The sequence below is a fragment of the Muscardinus avellanarius genome, assembly GCF_963383645.1.
Source record: "Muscardinus avellanarius genome assembly, chromosome: 3".
In the NCBI taxonomy this organism is placed as follows: domain Eukaryota; kingdom Metazoa; phylum Chordata; class Mammalia; order Rodentia; family Gliridae; genus Muscardinus; species Muscardinus avellanarius.
In genome coordinates, this window is record NC_137788.1 from 76,922,769 (window position 1) to 76,941,733 (window position 18,965).

An 18,965-nucleotide genomic window follows, 5' to 3' on the forward strand; every position below is an offset into this window, starting at 1 on the left:
TCAATCATGGCCCTCCACTACTATTCATATCAAAGTAGACCATAGTCTGTTTGCCAGGATTTCTTATATTATTTTGATTAGCTAAATTATGCAGGTTTATATTTATTCTCTTGTTGGCTTTAAAAATATTTAATTTATGCTACCTATGTTCATAAGTTCTATGTTCTTACTTAACATGATATACATACTAATATCAACAAAAATAAGTTATGATAAAGATTTAAATAGTATAATCATTTTTAAATTTTGGCTAAAAAAAGTCTTATTAAAAATGTATTGAGACAGCCGGGCATGGTGGTGCATGCTTGTAATCCCCATGCTTGGGAGGCTGAGACAGGAGGATCATGCAGGTTCGAAGCCAGCCTCAGCTACTTAGTGAGGCTCTCCAGCAACTTAGTGAGACCCTGTTTCCAAATAAAATATAAAATAGGTCTGGGAGTATAGCCCGGAGGTAGAAAGCCTCTGGGTTCCACCTCCAGTACCACACACACACACACACACAGTGTTGAGACATTAATCATTTTTAAACATGAAAGGACAAACCAGAATAATTTCAAATTCAGATATGTTCTTAAAGTTTTTATTTATATTTTGGTCTTACAAGTGATAATTTTTAAATGGGACTTTCTATAAGAATGTAAAACACAAAATTTGCCAAGTATCAGATCCACACAAATCCTCAGAAAGGTTTTCTGTGTGGTCTTCATTAGTGCAAATCTCTGTGCATGTTTCCCTCTCACTGTAGGTCTTGAATCTGTTTCACAATAACAAAACCACAAAGTTTTTAAGCAGTACATTCATTATAAACTACAAATAACATTTCTATTAAAAAAAGGCAATACGAAAATCTGAGAGGCTCTGAGGAGCAGGCTCGGGATATTCTTGCTTTCTAGTTCTCTGCCATTACTTTCGGAAGAGCACACAGCGTATGAGGCATAGGAATCATTTTCCGTATTAACCTCCCTAATTTAAAAACCGGTTTTCATAAAACTGGACCAATTATCACAAACTGCCATTGGCATAAGTAACCACAAGCCTGTTAGAAAGCATTTCGTTAGTGGTATCAACAAATGCAGGAGGATAGAGATTTATAAAAAATGGGTTTGTTAAACTTGCCAACTCCTCAGCTACCATGGGCTGTGCTGCCACTTCAATTTCTAATTAGCTGTTTAATGCCTCACAGAAAGAGACTGGTCAAAAGAAGCAAGCAAAACTAAATTATCTACTAGGTGCTATAATATTTCATTTGATAAGGTTAACAAAGGGACAGGACAAAGCTTAAGGAACATTTATATGCGCTCCAGCTTTTCACTCAGGAATTCTTCCACGCTGTCTGTGTTCCACTTGAGGATGCTTAATTCTTCAGCAATGTTCCCACTGTCGTCCAAAAGCTTCAGTACAGGGTCCGAACCACGAACATACTACAAAGACAACAGCACCATTATTTTCTGCTTAGAGCCTTCCCAGCTTCAACCAAGATCAAAACAGCTTAATTAAAGGTAATAGTAATTAAAAACGTTTAGATATAACATCACAATCAACAAGTCTTGAAGTCTAAATTTTAGAAAATAATATTACTTTAATAAAAAATGAAAACTTAAAATTTTATTTCTATTTGGTATTAAGACATCTCCAGCCTTGATCCCATACTGGGAGCCGAACACAAGGGGACTTTATCACTGAGCCACAACCTCAGCTCTCTTTCTCTTTTTGGTACTGGGGATTGAAACCAGGAGCATCCTATCCTACCTCCAAGCTACATCCTCAGTCCTTTTTTTCTTTAAAAAATTTTTTTGAAATACAGTTTTGCTAAGTTGCTGAGGCTGGCCTCGAACCTGTGATCCTCTTGTCTCAGCCTCCTGAGACAAGAATTATAGGTGTGTGACAGACATCCTGCCTGGATAGTTAAGAATTATAACAAGGTGGCAAGATATACTTTTAATATACAAAAGTCAACTGCTTTCATATTTGCCAGCAATGAATAAGTGGAAACTGAAATAAAATACCCCCACAATGCCAAGTGCATTAGCACCGGATGTGGTATAGATTGTAAGTATTCTCCCCAGTTCCCAGTGCTCAATCCTTAGTTCCCAGCTTGGTGCCGAGAAGCGGGTGAAACTTTCAAAGTTGGAGCCTGGTAGGATATTTTCCAGTCAATGGAAGTATGCACTTAAAAAGGATGGTGGGATTCTTGTCAACTGATGAGCAAAGGTAATGGGATGTAATGTAAAGGAAAAGGCAGTTTTCTCAACAAATGTCACTAAAGATCTAGACAGCCACATGCAAAAAACCTGAATCTAATAAAGACAGACCTTACACCTATCAAAAAAATTAACTGAGCTGGATCGCAGACTACAATATAAACCACAACGTCATAAAGTTTCTAGAAGACAACCCAGGATGAAATCTGGGTGACCTTAGGTTCTGCAATGAATTTCAGATACAAAACCAAAAGTATAATTCATGAAAGAAAAAAAAAGTTAAGACTTCATTAAAAGGAAAACCTTTTTTTTTTTTTTTTTTTTTTTTGGCATGGAGTTAGGGATAGAACACAGAGCTCTATGGATGCTGGGCAAATGCCAAATGGAAAAAACTTCTGCTTTGTTCAAGATGCTGCTAAGGGAATGAAAAGACAAGCCACACACAGAGAGAAAATCTTTATAAAACAAAGAGCCGATAAAGGACTCATAGTTAAACTCTACAAAGAAATCCGAAAGCTCAGTACAAAAAAAAAAAAAAAAAAAAAAAATCCCCAAAGCAAACAAACAAACCCAATTAAAAAGTGGGAGAAGAAAAGCAAAAGCACACCAACAGGATTATATCAAGCATGAAAACTTCTGGACATTAAAAGAAACAATGAAGTTGCAAAGACAACCTACACAGCAGAAAATATTTATAAATCATATATCTAATAAGGGATTAAATTCTAGAATATACACAGAACTCCTACAACTCAACACCCAAAAAACAAACCCCAATAAAACCAAAACCAATTAAAAAAAATGGACAAAAATGGCACAGGACAATGTTCCCTGGAGGATATACAAATGGCAAATTAAAACAAGAATGAAATATTACTATATATTTATTAAAACGGCTAGAACCCAGAACAGTTATAATACCCGATACTGGTGAGGATAAGAATACTTATTGCTAGTACAAGTGCAACGTGATGCAGCCACACTGGAAGGCAGTTTCAAAAGTTCTTACAAAGTTAAACGATCTTGACTATATAACAAATTGTGAGAGCGGTTTTACTACTGAGAACTGCCGACACTTGCCATCAACTGAAATGTCCTTCCAGAGGTGAGGAGACACTGTGGTACAACCGAATATTGTTCAGCAATACAAAGGGATTACTGAGGCACGGAAAGACACTGAAGAACTTGAAGAAGCACACTGCTGAATGAAAGAAAGCAATCTGAAAAGGATGATTCCAACTGTACCACACAGTGAAAATGGCAAAGCCCGAGACAGTAAAAAGTTAATGGCGCTAGTGGCTGGGAGACAAAACAGATGAACATGTGGAGCATGTGGGGTTTTAGGGAAGAGAAAGCATTTTATGATACTGCAATGGTAAATTCAAGATTCTATGTCCTTAGCAAAACTCTGAGAACTACACAACACAAAGAATACACCTTAATACGAATTATGGAATTTTCTTAAAACTGCCCTAAAAATAGCCTACAAAATTGAAAATCAGTTATTTACCCAAGTATTTAATTAAAAAAGAAATCTTAATACTGGAAAAAGAAAGATTCCATTATAATCACCTTACCTTGATTTGTAGTCCTCTGAAGAGTTTGGGTTTATCACTTCTGACAAAAGCTGAAAAGGAAAAAAAAAAAGATTCAAATTGTTCATAATCAAACCCAAACTAGCTACAAAGATTAATACAAAAAGCAGCAATAAATGTAGCAAATAAAACATTAATATCCTATATAAAAAATTAAAGAAAACTAAACATATAATAAATGGAGATAGACCATATCTTCAATGGGAAGACTATTTTAAGATATTAAATGTTTCAAATTAACCAAAACCACAAATTCCAATGGGAGTTTTAGGGCTTGACAAAATCATAATGTACTCAAGTTTTAAAGTGTACAAGCCAGGTGTAGTACACACCTGTAATCCCAGCTACTTAGGAGGCTGAGGCAAGGGGACCTCAAGTTTGAGGCCAGCCTAGGCAACTTAGCAAGACTGTATCAAAATAGAAAAATAAAGAGCTAGGAATATAGCTCAGGGGCAGAGCTAGGCTGCCTAGCATTTGTGAGGCCGTTTTCAATCCCTAGTACCACCAGAGTGAATGTATGAAAAGAGCCAAGACAGTTTAAAAATGTAAAATATGAGGGGGGAATTTTTGTTTATTAATGTGCAGTTAAACAGATTAGGAAATTCAGGAGATAAAATCTGTAAAAATCTTTAAACATGGTACAGTTATCAAATCAGAGGGGAGAGGAGGAGACAGAGAGAAATATGTACATCTGGTACGTATACTTTGAGAAAGGGCCAAATCATCTGGGGAAAAAAAATAGATTCCTACATCACATCTAATATTTCAATACATTCCAGATAGATTAAAATTTTATTTCATTTTATTTTTTGTGGTATGGGGGACTCCCTCTGAGATAAGCCCCAGCCCTGTTTTATTTTGAAGTAAGGTATAGCTAAGTTACAATGGGTTGGCCTTGAACCTTCAACCCTCTGTCTCAGCCTCCCAAGTACTGGTACTACAGGTGTATGCCACCACACCTGGCTATTCCATCATATGTAGACTGTTCCTTTGGCAAATGTTGCATGCACACCTGTGTAAAAAGTTGTCTACGACACTTTAACTGTGTCAAATAACCCTTCCTAGTACAGAAGAAAGTTCTGTGGGGAAAGGACTATTAAATATTTCTTGTTTCCAAAACAGAGCTTAGCACATTTAATAATTCTTATTCATTCAAATAGACTTTTAATAAGCTGGAATGAGCGAACAAATTTAAAAAGAATATTAAGATGAGTCAGTAATGACTATTTTCATGAGTTCTTTCCTCCTTTCTCTGCTAAACATAGCTCTATAGTACCCTAACTTTGAATGAAAGAAGTATCTGTTAAATATTGTATATTAGGCAAATCACATTTTATAGGCACTAAAAGAATATCTTAAAAACATGCTGGGTGTGGTGGCGCACGCTTGTAATTCCTGCGTTTGGGAGGTGGAGACAGGAGGATTGGGCTGGTTCAAAGCCAGCCTTGCTGGCTTAAGAGACCCTGTTTTGAAATTTAAAAAAATATATAAAATAGGTCTGGGAGTGTAGCCCGGAGGTAGAAGGGTTTCCAGGAACCTCAGTACCACACACACACACACACACACACACAAAAAAAAAAAAAAAAAAAAAGAGAGGACTTATTATATTCACACAGCATTGGATAAGCTATATGGGGTTATAAGGAGATTAAATTATTTAGCTTCAAAAAACTACAAGGAGGCTGTGGTGAGCCGCCATTGAAAGATGGCGCCGGCTTCCTGCCTCTGAGCTTGATTAGGCACATGGCTGTGCAGGAAGCAACTCCATATTTGGAGGCTAGGGTTGCGTAACACATGACGTGGTGGTGACCTGACGAGCGTGAGCCAGTGAATGAGTGAGATGTGGCAAGAAATGATTGGGAGAGTTAATGTTTATAATGCCCTGCGCGAGGCAGATCTTCGCCATTCCGCCATTGCTAGTATCCTGAATAAACGGCTTGCAAGAAGAGCTTCGTGTCGTGTCTTAATCGCTGGTCGAGGGACGCGACAGGAGGCCTGGCATAGTGGTGCATGCCTGTAATCCTAGTGCTTGGGAGGCTGAGACAGGAGGATCACAGGTTCAAGGACAGTCTCAGTAATGTTGTGAGGTGCTTCAAAATAAAACAAAAAAAAAGGGCTGGGAGTATAGCTCAGAGGTAGAATGTCCTTGGGTTTGATTCCCAGTACTCTCTACCTTCCCCACAAATGCACAAAAATAAATTACAAGGAGTGAGAATGGGGAAGGAACCTATGATTTGCTTAAACAGATCTGTAAGAAATAAAAAGATAAAAGGTGAGCTGAGGGTACAGCTCAATGGTACAGTATGTATTTTGCATAAATGAGGCCCTGGGTTCAATTCCCACCACCAAGGATAAAAAGTCTCAATTTTCTTATGGTGTTGCAGATCAAATGCAGCAGGGCTCAGGCATGCTAGGTTAAGTACTCTACTGCTGAAATACAGCTCAAATGCTGTTAATTTAACAAAAAATAAGAAGCACTCTGAGTTCTGAGAAAGGTTACAATGATAGAAAAAAAAGTAAAGGAAACAAAGTAGAGCTAGAGAATTGAAAATGTGTGCTAAAAAAGGTACTGATATTGTTGATCTCCAGCCAGCCAGGAAAGAAAGGACACTTTCTTAAGTTCAACCTTGTATCTCCCTTTTAGCTTTGAATGTAGTGATGTAATTTTTCAATGTAAATATGGCAGAGTTGTGAATGAGGAAAAATTTAATCACTCTACATTTGTAAAGTATAAGTAAGATCTAGAGAACAAATTTTTAAGTATTTCACAAAATGACTGTGTTTGAATATGTAATCTTGTTATTCATTGTACTCTTCTGGTTTAATGATCACACATTACAATCAAATTTCATGTATTCTATAGATACCTGAGTTGTCAAATATGCAAATCAATAAGGAAAAGTTAAAAAGCAAATACACTGGATTTTTAATAAGAACTTAATGAAATAATTGTTTTCCTAGTTTTAATGATAAATTTAACTACAGCGAGCAATGTGGTTTGAATGCAACTAACTGGTCATGACTGTCATAGATGAAGTTGGAACAAAGCTACTTTGTAAATGCTGATTCTAAATTTCAAACACGTTTCTAACAGGTTCTAGCCTATAATCACTATAGTTTTTCTTCCTGTATTGACATTATTAAAGCACACTACTCTTGAAATCTTTTTTTTGTGTGTGTGGTACTAGGGGTAGAACCCAGAGGCTTTCTACTTACGGGCTATATTCCCAGACCTACTTTTTAAATATTTTATTTGGAAACAGGGTCTCACTAAGTTGCTGAGAGCCTAAGTAGCTGAGGCTGGCTTCGAACCTGTGTGATCCTCCTGTCTCAGCCTCCCAAGTGTGGGGATTACAAGCGTGCGCCGCCACAGCTGGCTCTTGAAATCTTTAAGGGCTTATATAAGACTACTTTTTTTCTTTTCTTTTGGTACTAGGAATTGAACTTGGGGTATTTTACCTCTGAATTATATCCCCACCCTTTTTTTATTATTTGCTTTTATTGGTAAATTATAGTCTCACATCAAAATGTAAATCATATTGATAATGCCATACATGCACAAAGCACTTGGTGCCCCCCCCAACCTCCTCATTCCCTTCCTTCCAGTATCAAGTATTTAGATATTGTATCAAGTACATAAAATGGATGGTAGTATTTCCATGAATGAACCTCAGTCTTCCTCCTCCTCTACCCTTCCTCCCTGGTCCCACTGAGGATCTCCTCCAGTATCTGGAGCTCCTTGGGTATTCCAAATACTCCCTAGCTCCTGCATATAAGAGAATACATGCACTTTCACTTTCTGTGTTGGCTAATCTCATTTAACAAAACGTTCTACAGGTTCTTCCAACTTCTTGCAAATGATGTAATTTTGTTCTTTACTGCTAAGTGTTCATCAACAGATGAATGAATTACAAAATTATGGGAAACACACACAATGGAATTCTACCCTTTTTATTTTGAAATAGAGTCTTGCATCAAACCCTGTATCCTCCCGTTTCAGCCTCCCAATTACTGGGATTATAGGTGTGTGCCACTATGCTCAGCCCCAGTCCTTTTTATTTTATTTTATTTTTTGTGGTACTGGGGATTGGACCCTGGGGCATTCTACCTCTGAGTGACACTCAATTTTATTTTTTATTTTGAAACAGGCTCTCACTGAGCTGCTGAGCACCTTGCTAAGGCTGGCCTTGAACCTGTGATCTTCGTGTCTTAGCCTCCCATGTATTGGGATTCCAGGCATGTGTCACCATGCCCAGCGGAGTCCTTTTTATTTTGAAACAGGGTCGTACTAAGTTACTGAACACTGGCCTCAAACTTGCTATATTCCTGCCATAGTCTCCCAAGTGCTGAGATTATAGGTGTGCATCAGTGAGGACCTGGTTTACACTGTTAAGTTTTGACACTAGAAATGAAACCCAGGGCGTTGTGCCTCTGAGCTATACCCCAGCTCCTTTTTCACTTTGAAAAAGAGTCTAAGTTGCTGAGGCTGGCTTTGAATTTGTCATCCTCCTGTCTCAGCTTCCCAAGTACTGGGATTACAGGAGAGGACCACTGTTTTGGGAAAATTATTATTATTTTTTCTATTCATCTTCATATACACACTAGCTGTTGGTATTTGCCTACTTGGAAATTTTATTAAGTAAATTTTGGTATACAAATGTTAAGAAAATGAAATAAAGCCAAATGATCTTTTAGGAAAATAGAATGGTTTCATTCCTATTGCAAAAATGTTATGAAGGCCTTCACTGCACAACTAATGAGATAAAAATGTATTTTCTTTTGGTCTTTGGTAACACATATTATTCACCTGTTGATTCCTCATTCTGAGAAAATTCATTCATGATATTATCAAATGAGGTTTCAGAGATTTTGCTTATATAATAAACTTTACTTTCATTTACTTATATACCAACTTTACAGTCCAGAATAGCACTAGTCAACAGAACTTCCTCCATTAACGATAGTATTCTATATCTCCTTTGTTTGATATGGTGATTACCAAGCATTTCAAATGTGGCAACTGCAACTCAAAAAATGAATTATAAATTAATCTTAATTAATTTTAAGAGCCATGTTTGGCTACTGCCTACCTAACTGGACAGTGCAGGTGTGGAAGATGCAATAGAGTAAGAAAAGGAACAGAGAAGTAGACCAGATAACAAGTAGCTAATCCTTCAGGATAAAGATGTTAAGGGCTTGACTAAAAAAAGAGAGTAAATTAAGAAAGTTATTAGAGGAAGAAGAGATAGAATGTAATGACTACTTGGGCAGAGAGGGTAAGAAACTAATAAGGGTTCTTGTTTTATACATTTAATGCTTTTGCCCGACAGTAGTGCCATTTGTGGAAACGGGAAAAGATAGTATACTTTTATCAAAGAGGATCAATTCAGATTTTAGACAAGCTAGTGTTAAAGACTTTCAACTAAACATGTGTGCCACAGTACTGTTCAAAATGCAGATTCTTAGCTGGATGTGGTTGCGCATGCTTGCAATCCCAATACTTGGGAGGTTGAGACAGGAGGGTCACAGGTTCCAAGCCAGCCTCAGACTTAGTGAGGCCCTTTGCAACTTAGTGAGATCCTGTTTCCAAATAAGAAATAAAATTGGGCTGGGGATATAACTTGGAAGTAGAATGCCTTTGGGTTCAATCCCCTCCCAAAGGCAAAAAACCAGATTCTTACGATCCATTCCAAATGTATAGAATTGCACTATTCATTTTAACAAGATCCTTGATGATTCAGATGTGCACTGATTTAAGATAACGATGAGATAATTTAAGTGCAAATGTCCAGTAGCAGCCAAAAATTGGATTTGTAACAATAAAAAAGTCTGATCCAAAGATAATATTGTGAACATAACTGAGGGAGAGGAACATCACTCATTCAAGAAAAAGAGAAAATATGAGGAAAGACGCTGACTAATATTAGCATCTGAAGTGTAGGCAGCAGAGGAGATGCTAAGAAAGATGTTAGGAGTGGGAGGAAATCAGGAGAATATGTAATCACCAAGCAAAGGAAAAAAAGAGTTTCAAATACTAGGGAGTTAAGTAAGATTTAATAGATGGAAGGTTAAATGGTAGAAAGAGAAGGAAAACTGTGGTAGGTTGAGGAATGGCCAGAGGTAAATATATAGAACTTTGCATATAATTATGAAATAGGCTACAGTAGATCAAAAATATTTGAAAAGATGTCCAATAAGTGAGCATATAAACATTTGTTGGTTAGTAACTGAAATTTAGTAAAGAAAGAGGAAGAACAAGATATAACATCAATACTTACTATTTAATATCCTGAGCACTGGAATAGTGCCTGACATATAGTGAGCACTCAATAAATATTCACAGAGGATGGCTTCATTCATAGAGAATGGTTTCTATGTATTCTTGGTAATAGACACACAGTCAACAGCTTATATGTTAATTATTTTAGTCCTTAAAACAGTGCTGTAAGATAGGTATCAACCTATTTTCCTCATTTAACTAATTTTTTTTGGTGGTACTGGGGTTCCTGGAAGCCCTTCTACCTCTGGGCTACACTCCCAGACCTATTTCATACTTTTTATTTGGAAACAGGGTCTCCTAAACCAGTGCGTCTGGCTTCGAACCTGCGTGATCCTCCTGTCTCTGCTTGCCAAGCGCAGGGATTACAAGCGTGTGCCACCTCGCCCGGCTGATTTCTCTCATATAAAATGAGTTAAGTGGCCGGGCGTGGTGGCGCACGCTTGTAATCCCAGTACTTGGGGGCTGAGACAGGAAGAGTGCAGGTTTGAGGACAGCCTTAGCAACTTAAGAGGCCCTCCACGACTCAGTGAGACCATGTTTCCAAATGAAGAATAAAATAGGCCTGAGGAATGTATAGTTTGAAGGTAGAATGCCTCTGGGTTCCATCTCCAGTACCACCAAATAAGTAAATAAATATATAAATGAGAAAAATTAATGAGGGTAATGTTAATAGATCAATATTCTTTCCAACAGAACTCTAATCCAGCATTATAGTCTTGAGCTTCATTACTAACAATGATAGATGGTCTGAAAAATAAAAAAATCATGTTATCTCAGTTTTATATTACTTCAAAACTCTGTACCTTAAGGTTTATGATTTCAATGGAGAGTTGGGCAAACTGGCCTATAGGCAAAACATGGCCTGTTAGCTGCTATTAATAGTTTTACCGGAATCCAGTCAAGCCTACTTAAGAATTGTCTATGGTTGTTTCTGTACTAAAATAGCAGAGCTCCATAATTACAACAGAAATCATTTTGCCCATAAAGCTGAAAATTTTACTATCTAATCCTTTACAAAAATTTGATGTCTTATGAAATTAGGGAAAATAAAAAAAAATTTGAAATATATTTTTAACATGGTTAAGATTCATGATAGAGAAGGAAAATATTACTTTTCATGTCACCACACAACCCCTGACTAGGTTTTGCTAAAATGGTTGAGGCTAGCCTTGAACCTGCGATCCTCCTGTCTTAGCTTCCCACCCAGTCCTAGACATAATAAAATCTGGTATCATAAATATGATGGCTAATTACAGTATCAAAGCTACTGCTAAAGTTGGGCTTGGTAGTGCATGCCTGTAATCAGTATTTGAGATGAGACAGGAGTATTGCAGGATTGAGACCAGCCTTAGCAAATTAGTGAGAGTATCAGTAAACTCGCAAGACCCTGATTCAAAATAAAAAATGGCCTGGAAGTATAGGAGGTAGAATGCCCATGTTCAATCAACACACACACACACACACACACACACACACACACACACACACACGAAGGCACACAAAACTGCTGTTGATTTTCATGAAAATCTAAGTCACAAAAGCCAGTAAATATGAATAATTAATCCAGTTAAAAGCAATTGACAAAACTTTCTAGGAATAAGAATGATGACACCATTTTTCAGAAAACTAATTTAAAAAGGCTAAAATAACTAAGGTATAATTTTGAGTTTATATGTCTGCGGTACTAGGGATTGAATTCAGGGCCTCAGGCATGCTATGCAAGTACTCTAACACCGAGCTACATACCCAGCCCCAGAAGTAGGTATTATATTTGTGATATATCAGAATGTGCTTATTTTAACATAGAACATATTTAATTAGATGTGCATCTCCAAATGTCACCAAGTTAAACTGTTATGTCTATGCCCAAATGAGTAATATCTTATTATAATCAATTCCAGGTTAGCAACCAAAGGCAAGTGCTAATACACAAAATTTTGCGAAATACTAAATCCCAGAACATCTCTTTCTCTAAGTAAATAAAGCAAGAAATCATGGGGAAATTAGCAAAACAGAATTAAGCATACAAGTAGAACACTTATTTAAATATTGTACTTAAATACTTGTATTTCAGTTAAAAACCCAAAAAGAGATTCATTACCTTCAGTTAAGTACAACTCCATAAAACCAATTTTCAAATTTTATGCAAGATAGAACAGAAAAGCTTTAGTTTGAGCCCTTCTAAAGATGAAAAGCTCCACAATATGTGTGTGTGTGTGTGTGTGTGTGTGTGTGTGTGTGTGTGTGTGTTGCTGGTGATTGGACCCGGGGCATTCTATCCCCCTATTTTATTTGTGTGTGTGGTACTAGGGATGGAGCCAGGGGCCTTCTATCTCTGGGCTATACTCCCAGACCTATTTTATATTTTATTTGGAAATAGGGTATCACTAAGTTGCTGAGAGCCTAAGTAGCTGAGGCTGGCTTTGAACCTGTGTGATCCTCCTGTCTCAGCCTCCCAAGTACTGGGATTACAAGCAGGTACCACCATGCCTAGCTTCTATTTTATTTTTATTATTACTATTGTTATTTTTTGGCGGTATTGGAGATTGAACCCAGGAGCATTCTACCTCTTAGCTACACTCACAGCCCAATTTTTTTTATTCTCTATTTTAAAACAGGTCTAAGTTGCGGAAGGCCTCTCTAAGTAGTTGAGGCTGGCTGGGAACCTGACATCTTCCTGTCTCAGCCTCCTGTTTCACTATTCCCAAGGAATCCGGCTCTACTTTATATATATTTTGTGGGTCTGAGAATGAAACCCAGAGTCATTCGACCTCCGAGCTACAACCCCTGCCCTATTTTTTATTCCTTAATTTGAAACAGGGTCTAAGTTGTGGAGGGCCCCACTAAGTAGCTGAGCTGTCTGCGAACAATGATCCTCTGGTCTCAGCCTCCTGAATGCTGGGATTACAAGCATGCGCCACCCCACCCAGCTACTTTATATTTTATTTAGGAACAGTATCTCACTAAGTTGTTGAGAGCCTAAGTTGCTGAGGCTGCCTTTGAACCTGCGATCCTCCTGTTTCAGTCTCCCAAGTACTGGGATTACAGGTGTGAGCCACCATGCCCAGCCGCTCCATTACTTTTTTTTTTTTTTTTTTGATGTGCTGGGGATGGAACCTAGGGACATTCTATCTCTGAGCTACACCCTTAGCCCTATTTTTTATTCTTTAATTTGAAACAGGGTCTCACAGAGTTGCAAAGGGCTTCACTAAGTAGCAGAGGCTGTCTACGAACTGCGATCCTCCTGTCTCAGCCTCCCAAATGCTGGGATTACAAGCGTGCACCACCACACCCAACTGCTCCATTACTTTTTGATGTTAACAAAAAATATATTTCCAAAATTATTCTTTAACACATTTACCATTAAAGATCTCTCTGAAGCTATACACATGATGGTTTCTCCTGTGTATCCCAAACCCTATGGTAATGAATTCTTTTCTTGGCGATTTGTCATGTTGTGCTAGTGTACTTCCATTTAATACAATTGTTCCTTAGGAGTTTTATGTAAATCAGTTTATATTTAAAACAAGCTAGAATGGTATGTTATTTAAAGCTATTACATTTACATACGATATAGGAAAGGGTGTCATAAATTTTTATCTAGCAAAAGAAAGGCAATCCTCTGAGAAAATAATCACTTCATATATTGTATTTTAAACCTAAATTTCATATACTATGTTTGTTTATAGTAAAAGAACCTAGTAGTCACCAATTATGATAAAACTCCACTCCATAAAAACAAATCTGAAAAAATTAATATATTAAGAAAGTATAATCTTAAAATTTCATTCCTGGAAATATTTAATGAAGCTAATCTTGTAAAACATTGCTTTTAAATGCTTAAACAGTTTGCTACATACCTTGGACTTGAGGGAACCTCCCCAATTTTCATCCACAGACTTCTAGAATGGCTCCTGCATATAGCTACAAAAAAAAAAAAAAAAAAAAAAAAAAAGAGAAAGAAAGAAAGAAAGAAAGACAGGAATGAATGTTAAAATGTGGGCTAGGGTTATCTCAATTGTAGAGAGTGCTTGCCCAGTGTGTGGGAGGTCCTAGGTTTCATCTCTACCACCACACTCAGCCCCCCCAACAAAACAGTAATATTAAAAAAAGTTTAATATCATGAACATTACATTATAGTTAAGTAGATACATAGGACAAAATAGTATTAGAACATAGTAAGACCATATAATTTCAGTCCAACAAAAAAAGCAATGGAAGCCCAGCTATAATAGAAGTATTCCCTTATCCATGGATTCTGCTACCCATGGCCAATTGTGGTCTGAAAATATTAAACGGTAAATTACAAAAATTATTTTTTTGTTATTACTGGGGACTGAACCCATTGGTGTATACTGCCGAGCTACGCTTACAGCTATTTAACTTATTTTGAGACAAGGTCTTGCTAAGTTTCCCAGGCTGGCCTTGAACCTGAGATCCTCCCACTTGAGATTCCAGGTGTCTGCCATCTCATTAGCCATACCTGGCTAAGTGTTAAGTTTTAAATTATGTTCAGTGCTGAGTAGTATGATAATATCTCATTCCATCCTGCCTGGAACATGAAACCGTTCCTTTGTCCAGCAAATCATGCTACAAATGCTACATGTCCATCAGTTGCTCACTAGTCTACAAGACCAGCTACATCAGATTCTTACTGGTCTAAGAGACAGGCTCTTATGGTATTAAAGGGCCTGTGCTCAAGTAAATTTTCTTTATTTTTTGCCTCTGTCACAAATCTGTACCTTTATTGTTCTGAGAGAAATGTTAAAAATGTAACTTGAAACAAAAATGTCAATATTCAGTCTCAGAAGAGGTGTGACTCAATGCCCATCACTTGTAACAAGGAAAAAAAAAAAGGAAAGTAAACAAAGTACTATGAGAAATCTTGCATATGAATGAAAATGCACCCTCTGGGTTTCTCCGCTCTCATTTCATTAGCTTGTATATGTGTGGGAGTCAGTAAATTTGCATTTTCTTCACAACAGTTGTTGCTATGATGCTTGATGGACTGTTTGCCACTAATCAAATTCATTGAGAAGAGTGGGCCAAGCACCACCTTCATTGTAGTTACTGAAATCCGTATGGACTGTTCTACTGAATTTTAATTCACTGTACTACCAACCTTTGTTCATAATGCAATTATTATTATGTTTTTTGTGTGGTACTGGGGGTGGAAGCCAGGGACTTTTCTACCTCCAGGCTATACTCCTAGACCTATTTTAACTTTATTTGGAAACAGGGTCTCACTAAGTTGCTGAGGCTGGCTTCGAATCTGGGCGATCCTCCTGTCTCAGCCTCACAAGCACTGGGATTACAAGCATGTGCCCACCATGCCTGGCTCATAATGCAATTATTTGATTGCTCTAGGTACTGGTAAAATACTGACAACAGCGGTCATGTCCTCTCAAGTAGAAAAGCTAACATATATTAAGCAGTATCAATATCAAGTCTTTTCTGATCTTTTATCTATTGGAAGATCAAAGGCATATCTGTATATATTCGTAAATGATGAAATATCTTTCAGCTGTAAGTACAAAAAAGTCAAATTTGTTCTGTAACTTTCTGTGCAGTCACACATTTTCAGGTTCAGGACCAATGTCTTTATAAAATTCTTCCAATGCTTCTGGCCCTACAATTTCATGAGGACCTGCTTACTCCTAAAACCAAGCCAGGCACTTCTTGCTTGAAAAATATTACTCTTCATTCATTAGTCTAGCAGAGGGTTGGGATCTGCAACAGTTTAAGATTTTATACTTTTTGAGGCCTCTATCTTTGCTACTGCCCTGCTATCCCCCACTGGCTTTTTCCACTCTCCCTGGCAGGGTGGGCAGGGGTGCTGGGGAAGGGGTCCCTGTTTGCTGGAAGCCCTTCAGTACTGGCACCAAGTTCCCAGAAGCAGCAGCAAGTAGAGGGGCAGAGTTGCCGGTCCTCGCCGATGTGCCCAGCAGCTGTTTGTGCCCTGGTCTCCTTGTCTTGCCCAGGACAGAGGGAACTCTTCACAAGTGGACACTATGGCTCGATCTCACAAGGGAGGAGATAACATGGACATGCATAGCATCTCCTAGTTATGGACAGAAGAGATTCAGTCTGCCAGTGATGTGACGTCTCTTTATTTAATAATGGTTCCAAAGTGCAAGAGTGTGATGCAGACAGTTCAGATATGCCAGCACATTGTAATAATTGTTCTCCTGAGAGTCTTTGAATATATCCCCTAGGGATAAGGGGGGAATGTCCTATTTGAGTATTCTTATACCTAGCCAAAAAGATTGAAGGGGATAAGGAGAGCTGACAATGAACTTTAATAAGATGTCTTAGGAAGGGCTTCATAAAAATCTTAAAGATTTCCTAGAGTTTTTTTTAAGGTGACAAATTGAACATAGGTATATATCTACCTCTCTGAGATAAGATACTTAATGAGAAAAATTCTGAGTTGCTTTTAATATTATGTGATCAATGGTTTTAAATTAAGTAGAAGCCCAACACTTAAAAATGTAATTATAGGAAATACTATGTAAAGATATTATGGGAAAACAGTAAAACCTCATTATAAAGGACTCAAATGCAAATATTTCTCTTTAATGAAATTCAGCTGAAATGAATTTGAATGGTAAACATTGCTTTTCTAGCTATAGAACTTACACATTCTTTTTAGAGTAAAAGCTTGTTATAAAAACGCAAATGCAAATATTTTATTGCAGTGAATTCAGCTGAAATGGATTCAATGGTAAACATGAATTTCTTTGTAGCTGTAAAGCCTGCCCATTCCTCCTCCACCCCCGGCCCCGGCCCATTCTTTTTATAGGCAGAAATATACTTGGGAATGCTATGACCCTAAGCAAAGGTCAGCAATGTAAAGAACAACACATTCATTTCATTCCCTCTTAGTGTTTAGGCTTGTTCTTTATGGAGGTTCAAAAGCTAAACATGAATTTTAGTGTGTGTGTGTGTGTGTGTGTGTGTGTGTGTGTGTGTATGCGTGTGTGTGTGTGAGTCTGGATTAAACTTTGAAGTGCTCTATCGCTGAGCTGCATCTCCAGCCTTTATTTTTACTTTTTTGTGGTATTGGGGATTGAACTCAGGGGCATCCTACTTCCAAGCTACACACTCCCAGCCCTATTTTTTATACTTCATTTTGAAATAGGGTCTCACTAAGTTGCGGAGGACCTCACTAAGTAGTCGAGGCTGGCAGTGAACTTTTGATTCTTCTGTTTCAGCCTCCCAAGTACTGGGATTATAAGTGTGCGCCACCATGCCCAACTTTTTATTTTTTATATTGAGGCAACTACCGTCTCTGCCTCCGGAGTAGCTGGGGTTACAGATGGCTGGCACAATACCAGCTGGATTTTACTCCTAAAAATTACAAAATATCTGGGCATGGTGCGCGCGCGCACACACACACACACACACACACACACAAAGGCATAAAATAGCACATACTTAATTGAAAAAATAAAAAAAGAAATCATTACATGCTGAACGTGTGTTTATTTAAAATACTTTGAAAGCCACTGTGGTGTCAACACACCTGTAATCTCAATACTTGGGAGGCTGAGAGAGGAGGATCAAGGGTTATATAGGCCAATGTACTGTAAATCAGCGAGATCACGTTTTGAAATAATAATAATAATAATAATAATAATAATAATAGTAGTAATGTGGTAGAACACTCCTGGATTCAATCCCTAGTACACCAAAAAACCCTTCCAAACAAACAAATAAAAAACTACTTAGAAAAGAATGTACATGTTATCAGAGTAAGGAGCAAGTTAATTAACCTTTTATTGGAGAGGGGCAAAAGAAAGTAGGTTTAAGTACTTCTACTTTTCTGACCCAAGTGATAGTTAGATGGGTATTTGTCTTATAATTACCATGTAAACTATATTTACATACTTTAAACAATTCTGTATACTTCACATTAAAAATATTTAAAGCACAGTGTTAGTTTCATATAATTATGCATGTATTAGTAGTAATATGAATAAAATGGTATTAAATGAATAAAAGCAAAAATTTTAACTGCTGAGAAAGAATTCAAATCTGAGGAGTAACTGTATTTTCTATAGGTCTAGTGAAGGCATGCCCTTAGATAAAATGACAGAATTTAATAATAGAACTAGCATATAATATGAAGAAAGCTGAACATTTTAAGGTCCCAATTAAAAAATGATATACTCAAATACATAAGAAATTATACTATACTCAAATACATACACTTTTCCAAATATTTCTTGTATATAGTGTAATTTCTTTCTTTTTGTGGTAATGGGAATTAAATACACGGGTATCATATCTCTAAGCTATATGCCCAGTCCTCTTTTACTTTTTATTTTGAAAAAGGGGCTTGCTAAATTACTGAGGATGAACTCAAATCTGCTATCCTCCTGTCCCAGCTTACCAGGTACTAGGATTACAAGCGTGTTCCACTGAGCCCATCTCAGTCTGACTTCTTAAAATCAACTTTATTCCTTTCATATAGTAAAAAAAAAAATGCTGCACAGAAATTAATTATTTTTAGCAAAGTTTGGCTAATACTTGGAGGAATTTTTTTTTACCTAAACCCTGCCTAGTGATCTGTTTTTTTTTTTTTTTTTTTTGTGTGTGTGTGTGTGTGTGATCTGTTTTAAACTTGTTTAATTCTCCTATTTCCTGATATATGTGTAGATTGAGGATTAGGAATAAAAATTTATTTGTAATCTCAGCAATAAAAGCTATCAAATACACTTCTCCAATACTATACCCTGGAGGTAAACTAATTTTTGGGTGTTTCCTAATGAATTCTCAGAAGATCTAAAACAATGACTTTATGATTTAGGAAACTCAAGAAATTTAAAACTTATTCTATTATTATTTTGAGGGGGGATGTACTCAGTATTGAACCAAGGAGTGCTT

General features: G+C 37.1%; 1 protein-coding gene across 1 annotated transcript in view; it reads right to left on the minus strand.

The window, feature by feature from the left end:
- Positions 1-1,289: 1,289 nt before the first annotated feature.
- The window catches only part of SELENOF (selenoprotein F), a gene marked incomplete at both ends in the record, with an annotated part of 35,670 nt that continues 17,994 nt past the window's right edge, over positions 1,290-18,965 (minus strand). The window contains 3 exons of the mRNA XM_080691039.1: positions 1,290-1,421; positions 3,779-3,828; positions 13,937-14,000. Of these exons, the coding sequence (XP_080547165.1) occupies positions 1,290-1,421; positions 3,779-3,828; positions 13,937-14,000 (246 nt within the window). The remainder of the gene's footprint in view (positions 1,422-3,778; positions 3,829-13,936; positions 14,001-18,965) is intronic.